General features: G+C 47.9%; 2 protein-coding genes across 4 annotated transcripts in view; one reads left to right on the forward strand and one right to left on the reverse strand.

The window, feature by feature from the left end:
• The window catches only part of si:dkey-9k7.3 (circularly permutated Ras protein 1), a 41,609-nt gene extending 29,547 nt beyond the window's left edge, over window positions 1–12,062 (reverse strand). For 2 of the 3 annotated variants that reach the window (XM_042329401.1, XM_042329399.1), the window contains exons 1-3: window positions 11,813–12,062; window positions 5,944–6,100; window positions 5,570–5,731 (exon numbers count right to left, since the gene is read on the reverse strand). In XM_042329401.1, coding sequence (XP_042185335.1) covers window positions 5,570–5,731; window positions 5,944–6,100 — 319 coding nt within the window. In that variant the 5' untranslated portion in view covers window positions 11,813–12,062. The remainder of the gene's footprint in view (window positions 1–5,569; window positions 5,732–5,943; window positions 6,101–11,812) is intronic. The other variant, XM_042329400.1, reaches the window with a different exon arrangement.
• Window positions 1–15,831, forward strand: part of LOC112259691 (gastrula zinc finger protein XlCGF57.1) — a 1,127,091-nt gene that overhangs the window by 881,873 nt on the left and 229,387 nt on the right. The gene's annotated exons all lie outside the window — the stretch shown is intronic.

Consider the following 15,831-nt stretch of genomic DNA (forward strand, 5'->3'; position numbering starts at 1 on the left):
AGCCCCTAACCCTATCCCCAAATCCTAACCCAAGCCCTAACCCAACCCTAGCACCCAACCCTAACCCAGCCCTAGCCCCAAACCCTAAACCAACCCTAACCCAACCCTAGCCCCAAACCCTAACCCAACCATAGCCCCAAACCCTAACCCCCAACCCTAACCCAACCCTAACCCCAAACCCTAACCCAACCCTTGCCTCAAACCCTATCCCAACCCTAACCCAACCCTAGCCCCAAATCCTAGCCCCAAACCCTAACCCAACCCAAGCCCCAAACCCTAGCCCCAAACCCTAACCCAACCCTAGCCCCAAACCCTAACCCAACCCTAGCCCCAAACCCTAACCCAACCCTAGCCCCAAACCCTAGCTCAATCCTAGCCCCAAACCCTAACCCAACACTAGCCCCAAACCCTACCCTAACCCTAGCCCCAAACCCTAACCCCAAAGCCTAATCCAACCCTAACCCCCAACCCTAGCCCCTAACCCTAGCCCCTAACCCTAGCCCCAAATCCTAACCCAAGCCCTAACCCAACCCTAGCCCGCAACCCTAACCCTAACCCCAGCCCCAAACCCTAGCCCAATCCTAGCCCCAAACCCTAACCCAAAACTAGCCCCAAACCCTACCCTAACCCTAGCCCCAAACCCTAACCCCAAAGCCTAATCCAACCCTAACCCCCAACCCTAGCCCCTAACCCTAGCCGCTAACCCTAGCCCCAAATCCTAACCCAAGCCCTAACCCAACCCTAGCCCCCAACCCTAACCCTAGCCCCAAACCCTAACCCTAGCCCCAAACCCTAACCCTAGCCCCAAACCCTAGCCCCAAACCCTAACCCTAGCTCCAAACCCTAACCCTAACCCAACCCTAGCCCCAAACTAAAACCCATCTCAACCCTAGCCCCAAACCCTAACCCAACCCAACCCTAGCCCAAAACCCAACCCAACCCTAGCCCCAAACCCTAACCCAACCTAACCCTAGCTCCAAACCCTAACCCTAACTCAAACCTAGCCCCAAACCCTAACCCAAAATCCTAGCCCCAAACCCTAACCCCAAACCCTAGCCCCAAACCCTAACCCACCCTAACCCAACCCTAGCCCCAAACCCTAACCCAAACCTAGATCCAAACCCTAACCTAACCCTAGCCCCAAACCCTAACCCAACCCTAGCCCCAATGCTAAGCCCCAAACCCTAACGCAACCCTAACCCAACCCTAGCCCCAAACCCTAACCATGACCCTAACCCCAAACCCAAACCCAACCCTAGCCCCAAACCCTAACCCAACCCTAGCCCCAAACCCTAACCCAACCCTAGCCCCAAACCCTAACCCAACACTAGCCCCAAACCCTAGCCCCAAACCCTAACCCAACCCTAACCCCAAAACCTAGCCCCAAACCCTAACCCCAAACCTAACCCAACCCTGACCCTAACCCTAGCCCCAAACCCTAACCCAACCCTAGCCCCAAACCCGAACCCTAACCCAACCCTAGCCCAAAAAACCTAACCCAACAAAAGCCCCAAACCCTAGCCCCAAACCCTAACCCAACCCTAACCCCAAAACCTAGCCCTAAACCTTGACCCCAAACCCTAACCCAACCCTAGCCCCATACCCTAGCCCCAAACCCTAGCCCCATAGCCTAGCCCAACCCTAGCCCCAAACCCTAGCCCCAAACCCTAACCCAACCCTAGCCCCAAACCCTAGCCCCAAACCCTAGCCCCAAACCCTAACTCAACCCTAACCCAGCCCTAACCCAACCCTAGCCCCAAACTCTATCCCAACCCTAACCCAACCCTAGCCCCAAACCCTAGCCCCAAGCCCTAACCCAACCCTAGCCCCAAACAATAACCATAGCCCCAAACCCTAACCCAGCCCTAGCCCCAAATCCTAATCCAACCCTAAACCCAACCCTAGCCCCAAACCCTAACCCAACCCTAACCCAACCCTAGCCCCAAACCCTAACCCAACCCTAACCCAACCCTAGCCCCAAACCCTAGCCCCAAACCCTAGCCCCAAACCCTAACGCAACCCTAACCCAACCCTAGCCCCAAACCCTAACCCAACCCTAGCCCCAAAACCTAGCCCCAATCCCTAACCCAACCCTAGCCCCAAACCCTAACCCCAAACCCTAACCCAACCCTAGCCCCAAACCCTAACCCAACCCTAACCCAACCATAGCCCCAAACCCTAACTCAACCCTAACCCAACCCTAACCCCAAACCCTAACCTAACCCTAGCCCCAAACCCTATCCCAACCCTAGCCCCAAACCCTAACCCTAGCCCCAAACCCTAACCCAGCCCTAACCCAACCCTAGCCCCAAACCCTAACCCAACCCTAACCCAACCCTAGCCCCAAACCCTAACCCAACCCTAGCCCCAAACCCTAACCCAACCCTAACCCAACCCTAACCCCAAACCCTAACCCAACCCTTGCCTCAAACCCTATCCCAACCCTAACCCAACCCTAGCCCCAAATCCTAGCCCCAAACCCTAACCCAACCCAAGCCCCAAACCCTAACCCTAGCCCCAAACCCTAACCCAGCCCTAGCCCCAAACCCTAACCCAACCCTAACCCAACCCTATCCCCAAACCCTAACCCAAACCTAACCCAACCCTAGCCCCTAACCCTAACCCAACCCTAGCCCCAAACCCAAACCCATCTCAACCCTAGCCCCAAACCCTAACCCAACCCAACCCTAGCCCAAAACCCAACCCAACCCTAGCCCCAAACCCTAACCCAACCTAACCCTAGCTCCAAACCCTAACCCTAACTCAAACCTAGCCCCAAACCCTAACCCAAAATCCTAGCCCCAAACCCTAACCCCAAACCCTAGCCCCAAACCCTAACCCACCCTAACCCAACCCTAGCCCCAAACCCTAACCCAAACCTAGATCCAAACCCTAACCTAACCCTAGCCCCAAACCCTAACCCAACCCTAGCCCCAATGCCCAGCCCCAAACCCTAACGCAACCCTAACCCAACCCTAGCCCCAAACCCTAACCATGACCCTAACCCCAAACCCAAACCCAACCCTAGCCCCAAACCCTAACCCAACCCTAGCCCCAAACCCTAACCCAACCCTAGCCCCAAACCCAAACCCAACTCTAGCCCCAAACCCTAGCCCCAAACCCTAACCCAACCCTAACCCCAAAACCTAGCCCCAAACCCTAACCCCAAACCTAACCCAACCCTGACCCTAACCCTAGCCCCAAACCCTAACCCAACCCTAGCCCCAAACCCAAACCCAACCCTAACCCCAAAACCAAGCCCTAAACCTTGACCCCAAACCCTAACCCAACCCTAGCCCCATACCCTAGCCCCAAACCCTAGCCCCATACCCTAGCCCAACCCTAGCCCCAAACCCCTAGCCCCAAACCCTAGCCCCAAACCCTAGCCCCAAACCCTAACTCAACCCTAACCCAGCCCTAACCCAACCCTAGCCCCAAACTCTATCCCAACCCTAACCCAACCCTAGCCCCAAACCCTAGCCCCAAGCCCTAACCCAACCCTAGCCCCAAACAATAACCATAGCCCCAAACCCTAACCCAGCCCTAGCCCCAAATCCTAATCCAACCCTAACCCAACCCTAGCCCCAAACCCTAACCCAACCCTAACCCAACCCTAGCCCCAAACCCTAACGCAACCCTAACCCAACCCTAGCCCCAAAACCTAGCCCCAAACCCTAACCCAACCCTAGCCCCAAACCCTAACCCCAAACCCTAACCCAACCCTAGCCCCAAACCCTAACCCAACCCTAACCCAACCATAGCCCCAAACCCTAACTCAACCCTAACCCAACCCTAACCCCAAACCCTAACCTAACCCTAGCCCCAAACCCTATCCCAACCCTAGCCCCAAACCCTAACCCTAGCCCCAAACCCTAACCCAGCCCTAACCCAACCCTAGCCCCAAACCCTAACCCAACCCTAACCCAACCCTAGCCCCAAACCCTAACCCAACCCTAGCCCCAAACCCTAACCCAACCCTAACCCAACCCTAACCCCCAAACCCTAACCCAACCCCCTTGCCTCAAACCCTATCCCAACCCTAACCCAACCCTAGCCCCAAATCCTAGCCCCAAACCCTAACCCAACCCAAGCCCCAAACCCTAACCCTAGCCCCAAACCCTAACCCAGCCCTAGCCCCAAACCCTAACCCAACCCTAACCCAACCCTATCCCCAAACCCTAACCCAACCCTAACCCAACCCTAGCCCCAAACCCTAACCCAACCCTAGCCCCAAACCCTAACCCAACCCTAGCCCCAAACCCTAGCCCAATCCTAGCCCCAAACCCTAACCCAACACTAGCCCCAAACCCTACCCTAACCCTAGCCCCAAACCCTAACCCCAAAGCCTAATCCAACCCTAACCCCCAACCCTAGCCCCTAACCCTAGCCCCTAACCCTAGCCCCAAATCCTAACCCAAGCCCTAACCCAACCCTAGCCCCCAACCCTAACCCTAACCCTAGCCCCAAACCCTAACCCTAGCCCCAAACCCTAACCCTAGCCCCAAACCCTAACCCTAGCTCCAAACCCTAACCCTAACCCAACCCTAGCCCCAAACCCTAACCCATCTCAACCCTAGCCCCAAACCCTAACCCAACCCTAGCCCTAAACCCGAACCCAACCCAACCCTAGCCCAAAACCCAACCCAACCCTAGCCCCAAACCCTAACCCAACCTAACCCTAGCTCCAAACCCTAACCCTAACTCAAACCTAGCCCCAAACCCTAACCTAACCCTAGCCCCAAACTCTAAAACTAACCCTAGCTCCAAACCCTAACCCTAACGCTACACCTAGCCCCAAACCCTAACCCAAAATCCTAGCCCCAAACCATAACCCCAAACCCTAACCCACCCTAACCCAACCCTAGCCCCAAACCCTAACCCAAACCTAGATCCAAACCCTAACCCAACCCTAGCCCCAAACCCTAACCCAACCCTAGCCCCAAACCCTAACCCCAAACCCTAATCCCAAACCCTAACCCTAACCCTAGCTCCAAACCCAAACCCAACCCTAGACCCAAACCCTAACCCCAAACCCTAACCCTAGCTCCAAACCATACCCCCAAACCCTAACCCAAAACATTAACCCCAAACCCTAACCCCAACCCTAGCCCCAAACCATAACCCCAAACCATAACCCCAAACCATAACCCCAAACCCTAACCCCAAACCCTAGCCCCAAACCATACCCCCAAACCCTAACCCAAAACATTAACCCCAAACCCTAACCCCAAACCCTAACCCCAACCCTAGCCCCAAACCATAACCCCAAATCATAACCCCAAACCCTAACCCCAAACCCTAGCCCCAAACCATACCCCCAAACCATACCCCCACATTAAATCCAAACCCTAACCCCAAACCCTAGAAATAGCATTTGACGTCGTGGGGACAAACTAAATGTCCCCAGTTTGTCAAATGTATGTTTGTTTATTATTCTTGTGGGGACTTCTGGTCTATAGTTTAAACATGTCCACAGGATGTTTATAAACCACTGATCTTTACATACACCAGTACAGCCTAACCCAACAACTAGGGCTGTTTTCAGAACCAACACACAGAATCCTGTCACCTCGGGGTGGTAGAGGGGGAGGCAGGGAGGGTAGAGGGGCAGGCAGGGAGGGTAGAGGGGGAGGCAGGGAGGGAAGAGGGGGAGGCCGAAAAGTGGGTTGAGGGTGGGGCTTCTGAGAACCGAACTGTCGAGGGGGCAGAGCTGGAGGCATTATACCCGGTTCTGAAGCAAAGGAAACAGACACAGACTGTTACAGCACTTTGTGACATCTGCTGATGTAAACACAAAAAAAAGAGCTTTACAAATACATTTGATTGACATCATCATCATCATCATCATCATCATTCGTAACACCACAGAGCTTGTGTGGGTGGTGAGAGGAAACGTCTGATGAGAATGAATCTAGTGTGTGCGGTGTCGTGTCAGTACAGTACCTGGCCGGGAGATGACCGCGATGCGATTGTCGTACATGTGCTCTTTGACAGACAGTCTAAGGGGTTCACCTAGACCTGCGGTCACCCCCTCACCTGACCTCCCCTCTACACTCTCTGGTCTCCAGTTACACACTACATGACTGCAGGCAAACTCCATCTGGGGGGAGAGAGAGAGAGAGAGAGAGAGAGAGAGAGGGAGAGGGAGAGGGGGAGGGGGGAGGGAGGGAGGGAGGGAGGGAGGGAGGGAGGGGGAGGGAGGGAGGGAGGAGAGAGAGAGAAATGGGGGTGAAGAGAGAGAGAAAGAGTGAGAGGGTGAAGAGAGAGAGAAAGGGAGCGAGGGAGGGTGAAGAGAGAGAGAGAGTGACAGAGAGAGAGAGAGAGAGAGAGAGAGAGAGAGAGAGAGGGGGAAAGGGAGGGAGGGAGGGAGGGAGGGAGGGAGGGAGGGAGGGAGGGAGGGAGGGAGGGAGGGAGGGAGGGAGGGAGGGAGGGAGGGAGGGAGGGAGGGAGGGAGGGAGAAGGTGGGAGAGAGAGAGAGAGAGAGAGAGAGAGAGAGAGAGAGAGAGAGAGAAAGGGAGGGAGGGAGGGAGGGAGGGAGGGAGGGAGGGAGGGAGGGAGGGAGGGAGGGAGGGAGGGAGGGAGGGAGGGAGGGAGGGAGGGAGGGAGGGAGGGAGGGAGGGAGGGAGGGAGGGAGAAGGTGGGAGAGAGAGAGAGACAGAGAGACAGAGAGAGAGAAGGTGGGAGAGAGAGAGAGAGAGACAGAGAGAGAGAAGGTGTGTGTGTGTGAGAGAGAGAGAGAGAGAGAGAAGGTGTGTGAGAGAGAGACAGAGAAGGGAGGGAGTGTGAAGAGAGAGAGAGAGAGAGAGAGAGACAGAGAGAGAGAAGGTGTGTGTGAGAGAGAGAGAGAGAGAGAGAGAGAGAGACAGAGAAGGGAGGGAGTGTGAGAGAGAGAGAGAGAGAGAGACAGAGAGAGAAGGTGTGTGTGTGAGAGAGAGAGACAGAGAGACAGAGAGAGAAGTGTGTGTGTGTGAGAGAGAGAGAGAGAGACAGAGAGAGAAGGTGTGTGTGTGAGAGAGAGAGACAGAGAGACAGCGAGAGAAGGTGTGTGTGTGAGAGAGAGAGACAGAGAAGGGAGGGAGTGTGAAGAGAGAGAGAGGTAGAGAGGAAGTATCAGTTATTTCTCTCAACCTCAGCCATTTCTTCAAACCCACTCATCTTTGTCATAAAAAACAAAGGGCATAACCTTTCTACTTCAGTCTCTCTCTCTCTCTTTCTCTGTGACCCTTTGATGATTGCAGATCTGTAGGGTCTGGATAGGTATGAACATTATAGTATTGTATCTGTAGGGTCTGGATAGGTAGAATCAGAATAGTGGTGGGGTCTGGATGGGTATAAACAGTATAGTGGTGGGGTGTGGATAGGTATAAACAGTGTAGTGGTGGATCTGTAGGGTCTGGATAGGTATAAACAGTATAGTGGTGGGGTCTGGATAGGTATAAACAGTATAGTGGTGGGGTCTGGATAGGTATAAACAGTATAGTGGTGGGGTCTGGATAGGTATAAACAGTATAGTGGTGGATCTGTAGGGTCTGGATAGGTATAAACAGTATAGTGGTGGGGTCTGGATAGGTATAAACAGTATAGTGGTGGGGTGTGGATAGGTATAAACAGTATAGTGGTGGATCTGTAGGGTCTGGATAGGTATAAACAGTATAGTGGTGGATCTGTAGGGTCTGGATAGGTATAAACAGTATAGTGGTGGGGTCTGGATAGGTATAAACAGTATAGTGGTGGGGTCTGGATAGGTATAAACAGTATAGTAGTGTATCTGTAGGGTCTGGATAGGTATAAACAGTACAGTGGTGGGGTCTGGATAGGTATAAACAGTATAGTGGTGGGGTCTGGATAGGTATAAACAGTATAGTGGTGGATCTGTAGGGTCTGGATAGGTACAAACATTATAGTAGTGTATCTGTCGGGTCTGGATAGGTATAAACAGTATAGTAGTGGATCTGTAGGGTCTGGATAGGTATAAACAGTATAGTAGTGGGGTCTGGATAGGTATAAACAGTATAGTGGTGGGGTCTGGATAGGTATAAACAGTATAGTGGTGGATCTGTAGGGTCTGGATAGGTATAAACAGTATAGTAGTGGATCTGTAGGGTCTGGATAGGTATAAACAGTATAGTAGTGTATCTGTAGGGTCTGGATAGGTATAAACAGTATCGTGGTGGATCTGTAGGGTCTGGAAAGGTATAAACAGTATAGTAGGGGATCTGTAGGGTCTGGATAGGTATTAACAGTATAGTGGTGGGGTCTGGATAGGTATAAACAGTATGGTAGTGGGGTCTGGATAGGTATAAACAGTATAGTGGTGGGGTCTGGATAGGTATAAACAGTATAGTAGTGTATCTGTAGGGTCTGGATAGGTATAAACAGTATAGTAGTGTATCTGAAGGGTCTGGATAGGTATAAACAGTATAGTGGTGGATCTGTCAGGTCTGGATAGGTATAAACAGTATAGTAGTGGATCTGTAGGGTCTGGATAGGTATAAACAGTATAGTGGTGTATCTGTAGGGTCTGGATAGGTATAAACAGTATAGTAGTGGATCTGTAGGGTCTGGATAGGTATAAACAGTATAGTGGTGGGGTCTGGATAGGTATAAACAGTATAGTAGTGGGGTCTGGATAGGTATAAACAGTATAGTGGTGTATCTGTAGGGTCTGGATAGGTATAAACAGTATAGTAGTGGGGTCTGGATAGGTATAAACAGTATAGAGGTGGATCTGTAGGGTCTGGATAGGTATAAACAGTATAGTGGTGGATCTGTAGGGTCTGGATAGGTATAAACAGTATAGTGGTGGATCTGTAGGGTCTGGATAGGTATAAACAGTATAGTGGTGGATCTGTAGGGTCTGGATAGGTATAAACAGTATAGTGGTGGGGTCTGGATAGGTATAAACAGTATAGTAGTGGGGTCTGGATAGGTATAAACAGTATAGTAGTGTATCTGCAGGGTCTGGATAGGTATAAACAGTATAGTGGTGGGGTCTTGATAGGTATAAACAGTATAGTGGTGGATCTGTAGGGTCTGGATAGGTATAAACAGTATAGTGGTGGGGTCTGGATAGGTATAAACAGTATAGTGGTGGGGTCTGGATAGGTATAAACAGTATAGTGGTGGATCTGTAGGGTCTGGATAGGTATAAACAGTATAGTGGTGGATCTGTAGGGTCTGGATAGGTATAAACAGTATAGTGGTGGGGTCTGGATAGGTATAAACAGTATAGTGGTGGGGTCTGGATAGGTATAAACAGTATAGTAGTGTATCTGTAGGGTCTGGATAGGTATAAACAGTACAGTGGTGGGGTCTGGATAGGTATAAACAGTATAGTGGTGGGGTCTGGATAGGTATAAACAGTATAGTGGTGGATCTGTAGGGTCTGGATAGGTACAAACATTATAGTAGTGTATCTGTCGGGTCTGGATAGGTATAAACAGTATAGTAGTGGATCTGTAGGGTCTGGATAGGTATAAACAGTATAGTAGTGGGGTCTGGATAGGTATAAACAGTATAGTGGTGGGGTCTGGATAGGTATAAACAGTATAGTGGTGGATCTGTAGGGTCTGGATAGGTATAAACAGTATAGTAGTGGATCTGTAGGGTCTGGATAGGTATAAACAGTATAGTGGTGGGGTCTGGATAGGTATAAACAGTATAGTGGTGGATCTGTAGGGTCTGGATAGGTATAAACAGTATAGTAGTGGATCTGTAGGGTCTGGATAGGTATAAACAGTATAGTAGTGTATCTGTAGGGTCTGGATAGGTATAAACAGTATCGTGGTGGATCTGTAGGGTCTGGAAAGGTATAAACAGTATAGTAGGGGATCTGTAGGGTCTGGATAGGTATTAACAGTATAGTGGTGGGGTCTGGATAGGTATAAACAGTATGGTAGTGGGGTCTGGATAGGTATAAACAGTATAGTGGTGGGGTCTGGATAGGTATAAACAGTATAGTAGTGTATCTGTAGGGTCTGGATAGGTATAAACAGTATAGTAGTGTATCTGAAGGGTCTGGATAGGTATAAACAGTATAGTGGTGGATCTGTCAGGTCTGGATAGGTATAAACAGTATAGTGGTGTATCTGTAGGGTCTGGATAGGTATAAACAGTATAGTGGTGTATCTGTAGGGTCTGGATAGGTATAAACAGTATAGTAGTGGATCTGTAGGGTCTGGATAGGTATAAACAGTATAGTGGTGGATCTGTAGGGTCTGGATAGGTATAAACAGTATAGTGGTGGGGTCTGGATAGGTATAAACAGTATAGTGGTGGGGTCTGGATAGGTATAAACAGTATAGTGGTGGATCTGTAGGGTCTGGATAGGTATAAACAGTATAGTGGTGGATCTGTAGGGTCTGGATAGATATAAACAGTATAGTGGTGGGGTCTGGATAGGTATAAACAGTATAGTAGTGGGGTCTGGATAGGTATAAACAGTATAGTGGTGTATCTGTAGGGTCTGGATAGGTATAAACAGTACAGTAGTGGGGTCTGGATAGGTATTAACAGTATAGTAGTGGATCTGTAGGGTCTGGATAGGTATAAACAGTATAGTGGTGGATCTGTCGGGTCTGGATAGGTATAAACAGTATAGTAGGGGATCTGTAGGGTCTGGATAGGTATAAACAGTATAGTGGTGGGGTCTGGATAGGTATAAATAGTATAGTGTTAGGGTCTGGATAGGTATAAACAGTATAGTAGTGGGGTCTGGATAGGTATAAACAGTATAGTGGTGTATCTGTAGGGTCTGGATAGGTATAAACAGTATAGTAGTGGGGTCTGGATAGGTATAAACAGTATAGTGGTGGGGTCTGGATAGGTATAAACAGTATAGTGGTGTATCTGTAGGGTCTGGATAGGTATAAACAGTATAGTAGTGGATCTGTAGGGTCTGGATAGGTATAAACAGTATAGTAGTAGGGTCTGGATAGGTATAAACAGTATAGTGGTGGGGTCTGGATAGGTATTAACAGTATAGTAGTGGATCTGTAGGGTCTGGATAGGTATAAACAGTATAGTAGTGTATCTGTAGGGTCTGGATAGGTATAAACAGTATAGTGGTGGATCTGTAGGGTCTGGATAGGTATAAACAGTATAGTGGTGGATCTGTAGGGTCTGGATAGGTATAAACAGTATAGTAGGGGATCTGTAGGGTCTGGATAGGTATTAACAGTATAGTGGTGGGGTCTGGATAGGTATAAACAGTATAGTAGTGGGGTCTGGATAGGTATAAACAGTATAGTAGGGGATCTGTAGGGTCTGGATAGGTATTAACAGTATAGTGGTGGGGTCTGGATAGGTATAAACAGTATAGTAGTGGGGTCTGGATAGGTATAAACAGTATAGTAGTGGGGTCTGGATAGGTATAAACAGTATAGTAGTGGGGTCTGGATAGGTATAGACAGTGTAATGTTGAAGCTTCCACCTTACGGATCTACAAACATTGAAGGGTTCATGTGTGTTACTCTCATTTCCTGGTGTAAGAGAAACTTGTCACTCTGGTTACAGACATGAGATTAATGAAAATCTAATTTCACACAAATAAATGTCCACTTTTATAGATAACTTTTGTGATAGTTTACTGGATCTAAAAACAGAGATGAATGGAAATCTCAGATAACCATATGGTTGTCTCTGTCTTTGTCTTGTTAAAGCATAGTATCTTGTTCAAATTCTTGTTGTGTCTCAGGTATAAAAAATAAAAAATCTATTCTGTAACAGAATCTGCCACAGAATCAACAGGAGGACATGATGTCAGACAGTGTTATGTGTTAGAGAACATTGTTATGTTAGAAAACACAGGTACCTGAGTTCTGGATGAAAGGGTTGACTTGTCGAGAGAAAGGAACCGGTCCTCCTGAGTTGTGTCTGTCTGTTTTGTCCGTATGTTCGTTTTTCCCTTGTCCAGCCAACTTCCTGTCCAGCCAACCACCACGTTCTATGTGTGTGTATGTTGTGTGTGAGATGATGTGTGTATGTCTGTGTTTCAGAGAGAGAGAGAGAGTGTGCGTGTGAGGCAGGAAGTGAGCCGATCAGTAGGGATAGTGGAAACAGCAACTTAAGAAACCAAAAACACTGTGCTGGAGAGAGAGGTGTGTGTGTGTGTGACAGGAAGTGAACCGATCAGTGATGAGGGTGGAAACAGAAACTCAAGAAACCAAATACATTGTGCTGGAGAGAGTCCCAAACCTTCCATAACAAAGCCATCACCAACAGAGAGATGAACCTGGAGAAGAGTCCCCTAAGCAAGCTGGTCCTGGGGCTCTGTTCACAAACACAAACACACCCTACAGAGCCCCAGGACAACAGCACAATTAGACCCAACCAAATCATGAGAAATCAAAAAGATAATTACATGACACATTGGAAATAATTAACAAAAAACAGAGCAATCTAGAATAACATTTGGCCCTAAACAGAGAGTATATAGTGGCAGAATACCTGACCACTGTGACTGACCCAAAATTAAGGAAAGCTTTGACTATGTATAGACTCAGTGAGCATAGCCTTGCTATTGAGAAAGGCCGCCATAGGCAGACATGGCTCTCAAGAGAAGACAGGCTATGTGCCCACTGCCCACAAAATGAGGTGGAAACGGAGCTGCACTTCCAAACCTCCTGCCCAATGTATGACCATACTAGAGACACATATTTCCCCCAGATTACACAGATCCACAAAGAATTAAACCCCCATATCTACTGGGTGAAATTCCACAGTGTGACATCACAGCAGCAAGATTTGTGACCTGTTGCCACACGAATAAGGCAACCAGTGAAGAACAAACACCATTTTAAATACAACCCATATTTATGCCTATTTATTTTATCTTTTTTTCCCACCTTTATTCAACCAGGTAGGCCAGTAGAGAACACCTTTATTTAACCAGGTAGGCTAGTAGAGAACACCTTTATTCAACCAGGTAGGCTAGTAGAGAACACCTTTATTCAACCAGGTAGGCCAGTTGAGAACACCTTTATTCAACCAGGTAGGCCAGTTGAGAACAAGTTCTCATTTACAATTGTGACCTGACCAAGATAAAGCATAGCAAGAGTAAATCTGAGCCAGAGTAAATCTGCTGCAAGCCATGGTTTTAGCCTGTGGTGATATAGGTGAGGAATCATGTCAGGGCTGGATACGGCACACAAGAGGCTTCTTCCCCCGTTGCCTCAGGAGGGACAATATTGCTTGTGATGTCGACAAAGTGCTCTGGCCTGACCCAGCCCAAAGACAAGAAGCAGCACATTGATCACATGTTTACTCCTTTGATTTTTGTCCCTTTTAGTTTTGTATTCTGTAGTACAGTGCATTGTAGGCTGTAAAAATAAAAGTACTGTAAAAATAGGGGTACAAGGAGGAGGAAGAACAAAAAACAAAATTGCAAAGCAGGGCAGTCATTTCTGATACATTTTGAGCAACTATGATAGACCATGTTTTTGTTCATCAAAAGACAATGATGGAAAAATATGAATATTTTTTTAGATTCAAAATTTACTTCTCCCTGAGAATTGTATGTTTTGAACAATGTGTTTTCTATTTGTCGGTGTATTGTTTACTGACTGCTGTTTACTGACTGTTTACTGACTGCTTGAGAGTGTATATCATTTTGATCACTTTGTTTATGATTTGAGAGCAGTGTTTGATTTTGAACACAGGTAAAACTGTTTTGAGGCGACTGTGTCATTTTGCGAGACGAGTCAGAGGTTATGTAAATAGTGCCTGAAGATGAGGTTTTGTGTTTAATGTTTTCAAGGAAATGGATGAAGGTTTCAGAAATTGTGTTTGAGCAATTGAGAAAAACTGCAACTGTTTGCACATCCTTACAACACTGTATATAGACATAATATGACATTTGAAATGTCTTTATTCTTTTGAAACCTGTGAGTGTAATGTTTACTGTAAAAATGTAATTGTTTATTTCACTTGCTTTGGCAATGAACACATATGTTACCCATGACAAGAAAGCCCTTTGAATTGAGATAGAGAGAGAGAGAGACAGAGAGAATGTGGGAGAGAGAGACAGAGAGAGAGAGAGACAGAGAGAGAGACAGAGAGAGAGACAGAGAGAGAGAGAGAGACAGAGAGAATGTGGGAGAGAGAGACAGAGAGAGAGAGAGACAGAGAGAGAGACAGAGAGAGAGACAGAGAGAGAGAGAGAGACAGAGAGAGACAGAGACAGAGAGAGAGAGAGAGAGAGAGACAGAGAGAGAGAGAGAGAGAGAGAGAGAGAGAGAGACAGAGAGAGAGACAGAGAGACAGAGAGAGAGAGACAGAGAGAGAGAGAGAGAGAGAGAGAGAGACAGAGAGAGAGAGACATAGAGAAGGTGGGAGAGAGAGACAGAGAGAGAGAGAGAGAGAGAGAGAGAGAGAGAGAGAGAGAGAGAAGGTGGGAGAGAGAGACAGAGAGAGAGAGAGAGAGAGAGGAGAGACAGAGAGACAGAGAGACAGAGAGAGAGAGAGAGAGAGAAGGTGGGAGAGAGAGACAGACAGAGAGACAGAGAGACAGAGAGACAGAGAGACAGAGAGAGAGAGAAGAGAGACAGAGAGAGAGACAGAGAGAAGGTGGGAGAGAGAGACATTGAGAGACAGAGAGAGAGAGAGACAGAGAGAGAGACAGAGAGAGACAGAGAAGGAGAGAGTGTGAAGAGAGAGAGAGACAGAGACAGAGAGAGACAGACAAAAGGGAGGGAGCTGCCCAATGTATGACCATATTAGAGAGAGAGATTACACAGATCCACAAAGAAGAAACAAATCCAATTTTGAAAAAGATAGACTGGGTGAAATTCCACAGTGTGCCAGACAGCAGCAAGATTTGTGGGAGCAACCAGTGAAGAACAAACACCATTGTAAATACAACCCATATTTATGCTTATTTATTGTATCTTGTGTCCTTTAGCCATTTGTACATTGTTAGAACACTGTATATATATATAATAGACATTTGTAATGAGAGCTAAGTTTTTCACTTTATATATTCACTTTGTCAGTTGTGTTTGAGAGAGAGAGGAAGAGAGGAAGTATCAGTTATTTCTCTCAACCTCAGCCATTTCTTCATCATACCCACTCACCTTTATCATCAAACAACAGGATAACCCTCGCTCTTCTCTTGCCCTCTCTTTCCCTTCTCTCTCTTCTCTCCACCCGCCCCGCCCTTCACCTACAACTGATCAGATCCAGATCTATATTGAGTCATAACCAGAAGACAAACCACAACAGTTAAGCATCTAGCAGCACAAGAGTATTCTCGGATCTAGCAGCACAAGAGTTATCTTGGAGACAGAGGAGCCACAACCACTGAGGCAGGTCAGGAGACAGAGGAGCCACAACCACTGAGGCAGGTCAGGAGACAGAGGAGCCACAACCACTGAGGCAGGTTAGGAGACACTCCAATGTACTTGTCCTCTTGCTCAGTTGTACACCGGGGCCTCCCACTCCTCTTTCTATTCTGGTTAGAGACCGTTTGTGCTGTTCTGTGAAGGGAGTAGTACACAGCGTTGTATGAGATCTTCAGTTTCTTGTCAATTTCTCGCATGGAATAGCCATTTCTCAGAACAAGAATAGACTGATGAGTTTCAGAAGAAAGTTATTTGTTTCTGGCCATTTTGAGCCTGTAATCGAACCCACAAATGCTGATGCTCCAGATACTCAACTAGTCTAAAGAAGGCCAGTTTAATTGCTTCTTTAATCAGAACAACAGTTTTCAGCTGTGTTAACGTAATTGCAAATTGTTTTTCTAATGATAAATTAGCCTTTTAAAATGAAAAACTTGGATTAATTAACACAATGTGCCATTGGAACACAGGAGTGATGGTTGCTGATAATGGGCCT

The sequence above is a fragment of the Oncorhynchus tshawytscha genome, linkage group LG10 (assembly GCF_018296145.1).
Source record: "Oncorhynchus tshawytscha isolate Ot180627B linkage group LG10, Otsh_v2.0, whole genome shotgun sequence".
In the NCBI taxonomy this organism is placed as follows: Eukaryota; Metazoa; Chordata; class Actinopteri; order Salmoniformes; family Salmonidae; genus Oncorhynchus; species Oncorhynchus tshawytscha.